This window comes from Mesocricetus auratus, unplaced genomic scaffold (genome assembly GCF_017639785.1).
Source record: "Mesocricetus auratus isolate SY011 unplaced genomic scaffold, BCM_Maur_2.0 Super-Scaffold_4256, whole genome shotgun sequence".
NCBI lineage: Eukaryota > Metazoa > Chordata > Mammalia > Rodentia > Cricetidae > Mesocricetus > Mesocricetus auratus.
Window position 1 is genome coordinate 98135350 of NW_024429182.1, and position 9770 is coordinate 98145119.

Genomic DNA, 9770 nt, shown 5'->3' on the forward strand with positions numbered 1-9770 from the left:
AGGCAAAAAGGAAAATGAGCGATAAAGACAAGCAGTCACAGGACACAGTAAGAATGCTAATAGCAGCCTTCCTCACAGTGGTTCAAACAGGAAGTAGTGTGAGCACATATCAACAGGAGACTGAATGAGTAGTCTGTGATATATCCACGCAACAGATCAATACAAATGAACTACTGGACTGGAGAGATGGCTCCGCTCACACACACAAACACATATACACACACATACCACACACAACACTGGCTTCTCTTGCAGAGGACATGGGTTGAATTCCCATTACTCATATGAAGGCTCACAACCACCCATAACTCCACAGGGGATCTGATGCCCTCTTCTGACCTCTGAAAGCACCAGGCATGCATGTGAGCAAGACACTCATACACATAAAACAAAATAAATAAATCTTTTAAAATGGACTACTAGCACACACAACAACATAAATGCATTCTATAGTGTAAGCTGCAGAGAGAAGAAGCCAACTCTGAAGACAACGGCCAGCTTGGTGGAGCACACCAGTGACCTGGATAGCGGTTAGGTGGTAGGAGTGAGAGGGAAAAACTTGTAAATAAATATAGCCAAATTTGAAGATGTCTTTCACCTCATTTACACCTGTAACTGCTTTTGATGTTTTTCTATGTATTGCCCTTACATTTGCAATGTATTGTCTTTCAAATGAATACAGAAATAGAGATTTCCAGCAAGACTTTCAGGGAGTTGGCTTACTAAATTTCAGTATATGGCTTATGGTTTTCAATATATGGCCAAGAGGCTTCACTAGTGAGCATTAACTGGTGTGGTGCACACAGATGCTTGAACTAGCCATGCGTACGACTGGTTCTGCTCAACCACAGAGAAACAGGATGTAGAGAGACTCGCTGTTCGTAGCTCTGAGAGACTGATTCCCCAAGCTTGGAACTGGGACCCATGAAGCCCACTGTCAGCTCTGCTAATGAACTTGGATGGGGGTGGGGAGGACAAAACAGTAACACTTTCCTGCAATAATCATCTTCAAAATAAAAAATAATAATAATAACTCACTCCATGCCTTTTAAGGCAAAGGCTGGCAAAAGTATATTATAAAACAATCCAGTATGACCAAAAATTAGCTAAATACACCTATGGGAGACTCCTGAGGTCTATCTCCTCAAGCTACATCAACGTGCACAGCCTTGGTTGTTGTTTTACACTAAGGTAACTCAGTATCTCTAAATATTGGGGGAGCATTGTGAAGGATTCCAGACATCTCAGGAGATCTTACCTTCACATCACCATCTGGAAACCCCTCTTCACCCTCCCCTCTGCTCACCACCCACTGATTCATATACCTGTAGGGTGTATAGTTAGTGTGGAAAAAAAGAGAGAGAGAAGCGCTTTTGCCTAGTTTATGTCCTTCATTCTGTCATGTTTAATTGCACCGTTTCATTGGTGAAGGATGTAGCTCAGTTAGTAGAGTGCTTGGCTAGCAGGCACGGGACCCTGGGTTTCGTTCCCAGCACTGCGGAAATTGGGCATGGTATGACCGCAGCGCTGGAGAGGTAGAGGTAGGAAGACCCTGGCAAGCTTAACCCCAGTCCAGGGTACACGATGCCTGTTGGAAATAAAGAAAAGCTATTCACACTCAAGAACGTCCTCGTATCTGACGACTTCACTTTCCTGTGGCAAGAGCATGGGGTTTAGAGCTGAAAGACGGGGCTCAAATCTGGTTCTGCTACTTTGCATTAGGCAGCCTCGGCGATCTCCCCTGTCTGAACCTTGGTTTTCTCCTCTGAAAGCAGGGACGATATCAAATGGCAAGGTTTACCACAAGCACGGAGTACATAAAGACATTTGGGACACAGACCATCCATAAGGAACTAGACCTGAGCAGCTGGCCCTCCTTGCGTGTCACCTTGCCTACTTGGAAGCAGTCATCCGCTGTGAGGGAGAAGAGCTGCCTGGGACTGTACAGGTCAGTGATGGAGGAGCCCGTGACCCTCTGGAAGACACCGTGGGCCAGGCCCTTCACGTTGAGCATGTACACATCCTGCAGCCGCATCAGGGCCCTCGCTGCTCCCTCGAGGTCCTCAAAGACGGGAAGGTCTTGCTCTACCTTCTCATAACCATCCTTCAGAGCTGTAAAAGTAGTAAGAGTGTAACCCAGCCTCCAAACACAGGCAGTGAGCATTTATTCCATCTGACCTCCTGCTCAGCGGCAAGCTTAGTTCCCAACACGAAGTGTATTCTTCTGTCTTAAAGGGGTGCGTGTGCTCCCGTGTGTGCATGTGTGTGTGTGTGTGTGTGTGTGCATGCATGTGTGTGTATGTGTGTATGTGTGCATATGTACTTGTATGTGTGTGTGCGCTCAAGCATGCATGCAGGTGACCACAGAGGCCAGAAGAGCAGGTCAGATCCCCTGGAGCTGGTTACAGGCGGTTGTGAGCTGTTACGATGTAGACACTGGCATCTTAATTGGGTCCCCTTGGAAGAGCAGCAAGTGCTCATAGCATCTCTCCAGCCCTCTATGGATTCTTAGCATGACTATCTGGCATGGAGGGATTAAAATGAAATAAAGTGCACGGCCTCATCGTACTGCCCTTTAATGAGAGGCAATTCTTCTTAACTGCCCCAAACTAACCAACTTCTTATAGTGCAAGGTAGACTGAATTAGGAAAATGACTTCTTACAGATCAAAATACATTACTCTCATTTTCATGTTTAAAAACTTCAAATAGAAACTACTAGAAGACCTGGCAGTGGTGGCGCATGCCTTTGATCCCAGCACTAGGGAGGCAGAGGCAGGTGTTTTTCTGTGAGTTCAATGCCAGCCTGGTCTACAAATCAAGTTCCAGGACAGGCTTTGAAGCTACACAGAGAAACCCTGTCTCGAAAACCAAAACCAAACCAAACTAAAACAACAACAATAAAAGAAACTACTAGAAGGCCACAGCTATGTAAACATAAAAATACACAAATACACATATGTAACTGGTAGATACACACTTCTTCACTTGTCGTGGAGATCAAGTGAGGTAATAGATGGGAAGGCATTTTCTAATCTAAAGTCATAACCTATTAGCAAGGGGACCAACTCTATAGACTTTAAAGGGCTCAAGAGCTCAAGTAATTCCTGTCCACTCTGTTACTCCTCATTGTAACTCAACAGGATCTCTCTCCTTACACTGAGTCGGGAGCTAGAAGCTTTTCCCAGGCTTCACAGCCCTCCTCATTACCTCGGATGTTCTCAGTGGCCTCCAGACTATGCACCACATTCCTCCAGTCAGACTGCAAACGTTTGATGAGAGTAAAGGCAAGCAGAGGGTTCACGACAGGGATTGTCGCATCCTCATGCAAAGAAAGTACCTTGTCATAAAATCTGAAAGAAATGATAAAGAATTATCTCACCTCTAAACACAACTGTTATATCAAGAAGGCTGGCATGGTGAGAACAGCTAAAATTAAGAGCCGGGTACAGTAGCACCTGCTTGTAGTCCTCACTTCTTTAGGCTTGGGGAGGTGATGGTGGTGTAGAAATAGAAACGCTGAACCTCTTGCAACTTATGGAAATAGTTCAATGAAAATAGTCAGGCAAGCATAAAAAACATGAAAACTAAACATACATAAATGTGGGCTCATCCATGTATTCACTGAATGAGTTAGTGTAGCCTTTTTAGTGTTAATATACCTGGCATTATGTTAAACGTTGGAGATACACAGGTAAGACATGGTCCAGCTCAAAGGGTTTACAGGCACAAAGTTCTCTTCTTCTGTTATCACTCTATATCCAATACTTAGCATCTGGAAGGGACGAAAAAGAGTGAATAACTGTGATATATGCTGGGGTACCTTGAACATACAAAGCTGTGACAGCCAGAAGAGGTGAGGGGTAGGTTCCTGGATGAGCTGGCACCAGATCTGCTTCTTGGAGGATGTTTAAACATTTTGATGACTGCTACCTTTACCATGCACTGGGCATTCCACTGAATACTTTGAATGTATCACCTCACTTAAGAGTTTTGCCCATGGCTGGGTCTTGATGTTGCATGCCTTTAATCCCAGCACTCGGGAGGCAGAGGCAGGCGGATCTCTGTGAGTTCGAGGACAACCTGGTCTACAAAGCGAGTCCAGGACAACCTCCAAAGTGATATAGGGAAACCTGTCTCGAAAAACAAACAAAACAAAACTAAACTAAACTAAACTAAACTAAACTAAAACAGAGTTTTGCCCACAACAACCTTTAGTGCAGACTATTTTAAAAACAGATTCATTTCATATTTAATATATATCAGTGTTTTGCCTGTTTGTGTGTCTATGCACCACATGTGTGCAGTGTTGGTAGAGGCCAGAAGAGGGCATTGGATCCTCTGGAGCTGAAGCTATGGATCGGTGTGAGCTGTGTGTGTGTGTGTAACCAAACCTGGGTCCTCTAGAAAGCATCAAGTGCTATTAATTACGGAGCTATCTCTCCAGCCTGCTTAATGTAGATTTTATTTTGTCCTATTTGCAGTGGAGAAAACGAAAATGAGGCTGCACTGTTAGTAAATAGCAAAGCCATCACTGAAACCGTAGCTCAGAAGCCTGGGTTCTGGGTTGATTTTGCCATGGTACCCATGAAAATGAGCAAGAATGGAAGGGAAGAAAAGTGGGTTTTGCATTAACAGGAACCAATGTGTACAAATATGTGAAAGCCTGACATATAATTACTCATTTGGTGAATTAACATATATTCATCACTTTCTGGATGTCAGACTCCATGCTTGGTACTGGGATGCAAAGGAAAGATGACCCCACTGCACATGAAGTTCATGGACCAAAAGGAGCTTGTTCTGTACCTGTACTAGTTACTTTTCCATCATTATGATAAAACACCATGACCATGGTAACTTATTAAATAAAGCATTTAATTGAGCTTACAGTTTCAGGGGCTTAGAGTCCATGATGGCAGAGCAAAGGCATAGCAGCAGAATTTATATCTTGATCCACAAGCATGAGGTGCAGAGAGAGCACACTGGGAACAGTGAGAGACTTTTGAAACCTCAAAGCCTGTCCCGAGTGACACACCTCCTCAAATAAGGCTGGCCACACCTCCTAGTCCTTTCCAAACAGTTCCACCAACTGGAGACTAAGTATTCACATTTGTGAACCTATGGGGGCCATTCTCATTCAAATCGCCATAGTTCCTATGTGCAATACTTTTGTTGTGTGTATATGCGTGGTCCTGGGGGTTTTACCTAGGGCCCTGTGCGTGAGGCAAGCACTTTACCCCTGCATTACATCATTAGCTCTCTTTTAATTTTGAGAAAGGGCCTCACTAAGTTGCCTGAATGACCATGAACTGACTTGGTAGCCCATGCAGGCCTTGAACTTATCCTCCCGACATAGCCTCCCAAGTTACAGGCCTATGACACCAGACCCAGCTTCAACACATGTCTCTATGAAATAATGAATAAAATACATTCTTCTGGAAGCCAGGAGCCAAACCTCGAATAAGACAGTGAGATTGGTCCCAGTGACTCAAAGTCCAATGGGTGAGCTAGACACAATTATGTCATAGATGCAGTATTAGACTGAGTAACAAGACCAGAAGAGAACAAGGGGGCTAATTTGGCCACAGCAAGTGAGAGTGGCATTGCTAGGACCTGTTTACATAAACGAGTTTGTGAGAGATTGTGGAAGAAGACTCAGAAATGCAAGCAACTGAAGCAAAAATGCTGAGGATGGGGTGGCAGGAGACAAGAGTTTAAGCCATCGTAGTGGCCATGGGGAAAAGAATGGGATGGATCCAAGGGAGCAATTCAGGAATCAGGATGAACCTGGTGGCAATCCTAGCAGGAACAGAGAGAAAGTGAGGCTGTTCTGTGACATTTATCAGAAAAGGCTGCTCCTCTGGAGTCCCAAATCCAAACCAGCCTCCAGGGCGTTGGGGTTGTTTTTGCTGCCCATTCTTTCCTGCCTGGGCTCCATATGGAACCACTTAGTGAACTGCTAGACAGAAGAAAAAAAAAACCCACAAGTGCAGGCCTGAGCCAAGTCCAGCCTAAAAAGTAAAGTGTCCAGGAACAATTGAGGCTGAGCGCAGAGTGATTTTTACAAGACAGTTGGATAGGGAGGAGCTGGGAGGAGGCCGAAGACTAACTCTGACCCAGCCACCAACCAGCTGTCTGCACTGGAAGGTGAAAAGGCTTCTCTGCTCTACAGATCTCTTAGGATTTTTTCACCTTATGTCACCCATTTCTTCCCATCACCTTTTCTACAACAAAATAAACAGACTTCTTATTAGTGCAAGGACAAGCTTTTAACAGGCATCCAAACAAACAGAGGCTCAAAGTGTGGCACAGGGGTGACCATTATTCCAAGGTCATCATCAAATCAAAGCACTGTCTACGCTTTGTCTTCCTGGAACCCCATGTCACATTCTGATTTGTTTTAGACCAGGGCTTGGAGCTTTACAGCAGCACATCAAGTAATGCGGTGGTCAAATATGACTTTCTTTCGCTTCCACACAGGAAAGGGGGGGGGGGAGGAATCTATAGACTGATATCTGAGGCTGGCTAGGAATGCAAAACTTGGCTGTATGCCCAGCCTCTAAGCAAACAGCTCCTTTCCAGAGACTGAGTTACGGGACGCTGAAGGCAAACCTCAGGCTTTCCCAAATGGCTTTTTGCTTTAACAAATGCTGCTGAGACTGGAAAATCAGATCCTTTCCCTCAAGAATCTGCACATAAAATTCGCAACCCAATCCCTGCAATAAGCATCCTGGGTAGGTTATTGAACCGCAGTACATACCAAGTCAATGTGTTTCTCCTCTGAAATTGAGAAATGGCTTTGTCATCATGCTTCTGAGACACTCTGAATGCTTCATTCTGAGCCCAGAAATAATTCCACTCTTTCACTCTTTGTAGTTTTTAAATACAAATATGCTAGGGATGAGCTAGACACATGCCAACTGTGCTCCCTGTTAGTACAGTGATGGGGACCCTAACTAGCACACTTTCTATGCATTAGCCGGTAGAGGTAGCCTCAGCAGCCAAAGCCACTTCATTTCCTGACTTGGAAATTCAAAGCATATAAGCCGAGGGCCTTAGACATAACATTTCAGCTTATACATAAAATCACCAGTCTGAGACTATATAAAAATGAACTGAAACTGCCCAAATTCTCCTTTTTAAAAGCAAACATTTTGCTGGGCTTTCAAGCATGACTAGGACAGAATCGTTACCTCTAATACATCAAATTGAGCTTGATGAAATTCAATGTTCATCAGAGAAAAGGATCTAGGCTTTTAAAAAATTCCTTTTAACCTTTTAGAATCCCAGTTGGGGGTACAGCTGACAGGGTAGTAGTGTCAAAAGCATTATTTGAAACAGGGTCTCACTGTGGCTGGGGCTGGCCTCAAACTCACAGCACTCTTCCTGCTTTAGCCACGTGGTGCTGGGATTATACTTATCTTGCTTTTTGGTTGTTTGTCTTTTGAGACAGGGTTTCTCTATGTAGACCTAGCTTTCCTGGAACTCACTCTGTAGGCCAGACTGGCCTCAAACTCACAGAGATTCTCCTGCCTCTGCCTTTCGAGTGCTGGGATTAAAGGCGTGTGCCACCATTGCCTGTTGATCAGCCAGTCTTAAATAGCCATAGAAAGTTAACATTTGTCCAGCAATTTATTATATGCAAGCACAAAGATAAGCAACTTTACCTGAAACTCAATCATTCCAAGGACCATGGGTAATAAGTGCTACTTGTTTTTTAAATCATCATTGTATTTAGATTAGGAAACTAAAGCTTAAAGATGTAACAAGGACAGAGTCAAGAATTCAAACAGAGGTCTGTTGAGCTCCTGAATCTACACTCTGAGCCACTCTGTGTGTATCCAACCTCTGACAAAACCCAGAGTAGCTGTGGAGCTCTGTTTGGATCCTGACATATCAGATAATTTGAGTGGGGGGTTGGTGTCAGAAAGTAATGGAATAGACATTAGAAACTAATAAAAATAACCTCCCCTTCTTTTTAGTGTAGACAGGTCTCTTTTATATTTGTTTTTCCTAAACTTGTCTCATGTTTATAGAATGTGACCTGGAATTTTTGACAAACCAATTTGGATAATGCAGCCTGGACAAATGCTTGTTCGAACCACCAATGTCTATTTGAAGTGCAGGCTGCAGGATTAAGCCAACTCTTATGAAACTGACTGTCCTTACTGATCATTTCTTATAAACATTCGTGTGAGTGGAGCAGGGAGGGTTCGGGTGTTGTGATGAACTGAAGTTTAAAGTTAAAGCTAGGAATCAAATGATCTGCTTGTGCTCTGTCTGGACAGGCTGTAAGACCCTTTGCATTTTGTGGAAACAACTGCTTCTTATAGTCTGGGGGCTTCTCAGTGTCCAAGGCAAAGAAAGCACAAAATGTGTGACATCATATACAAACATCCTTTTTTGTCTTTGACACTGATTAGTGTCCTATGTCCCTATTTTTTTTTTTTTTTTTGAGATTGGGCTTCTCTGTGTAGCCTTAGCTGTCCTGGAGCTAACTGTTAGAACAACAGGCTGACCTCGAACTCACAGTGATCCACCTGCCTCTGCCTCTTGAGTGTTGGGAAAGGCGAGTGTCACCACAGCCCAAAATGGCACACAGCTTACAACGGGTTTACCTCCCAGTGTTTAGCACTACTTTGCTGACTGCATGGAAGATAATGTGTTGTTGCACGCTACCCTCAGTATTACCTAGCGTGAAATGGCTTTCCACCGTGTTTCCTTGGAGTCTGATATTTTCGCACACATATAATCTCTCAGACACTACATTCAGAGAGCTTTGACCTGTGGGAAGAGAAAGAATAGCCGAAACGGGCTCCTCACTGTCCTACTGTGTCTTCCGTAAGGTCACTCACAGCTTGCCATAGCATTTGTGAGATTCAAGTGTATTCCATCATCACTATGGTACACTTTTTCAGTGTTAGCCAACTTGGACACGTTAGGGTTGGGGGGAGTGGGCACACCCCGACGAGCGTGTGTGTGTGTGTGTGTGTGTGTGTGTGTGTGTGTGTGTGTATGAGAGAGAGAGAGAGAGACAGACAGACAGACAGACAGACAGACAGACAGACAGACAGACAGACAGACAGACAGAGACAGAGACAGAGACAGAGGTTCAGAGGGAGGGAGGTAGGGAAGGAGGGAGGAGGAGGGAGCTCTCACAAGGTAAGACACAGAACTCCCCACTCCCCCACAAAGCGCCTCAGGGTCCCCAACCCCGTGACAGTGGGTCTGAAGTCTCGCCTGACGCCGCGGAGCCCTCTCGGGCTCCCTCGAGCCGTCCTCACCTGGTCAGGTCGCGCAGCCGCGCCTCCTCCCCGCGCAGGTAGCGCCTCAGTGTCCCCAGCAGCTGGCGCTCGGGCGCCAGGGCGCGCGCCACGCTGGTCAACGCTGAGAAGGTGTCCTCCCGCGCCGTGGCCGCCGCCGGGCCCCCTGCCCCCAGAGCTAGCAGCGCCAGCAGCGCCGCCAGCCGCGCCCCTGGGCCCATCGCGGGGTCGCGCGTCCCTCCGCGCTCCCGCCCGGCACCGCCCCCGCGGCCACCCCGCCCGCCCGCCCGCCGCGCCCGCTCGCAGCCTCGCGTCGCCCTCCCTTGCCCGCCTCCCGCCACTCCACTGCCCGCCGCTAACACCACACTGATTTCACCATGCGTGTCACGCTTGGGGAGACTGAGGCAGAGAGGGTGAGCAGTGAATTCTTCAGTTACGACCATGCTGCGCCAAACCACTGGAAACTGAGGGGAACTCCAGAGGGTGACAGAGGCGCGGTGGCAAG

General features: G+C 46.0%; 1 protein-coding gene across 2 annotated transcripts in view; it reads right to left on the minus strand.

The window, feature by feature from the left end:
* Positions 1-9501, minus strand: part of P4ha3 (prolyl 4-hydroxylase subunit alpha 3) — a 34202-nt gene extending 24701 nt beyond the window's left edge. Inside the window, exons 1-3 of one of the 2 annotated variants that reach the window (XM_040758076.1) lie at positions 9287-9501; positions 3210-3352; positions 1898-2112 (exon numbers count right to left, since the gene is read on the minus strand). In XM_040758076.1, the coding sequence (XP_040614010.1) occupies positions 1898-2112; positions 3210-3352; positions 9287-9486 (558 nt within the window). In that variant the 5' untranslated portion in view covers positions 9487-9501. Of the gene's footprint in view, positions 1-1888; positions 2113-3209; positions 3353-9286 lie in introns of both variants that reach the window. The other variant, XM_040758069.1, reaches the window with a different exon arrangement.
* Positions 9502-9770: the final 269 nt, after the last annotated feature.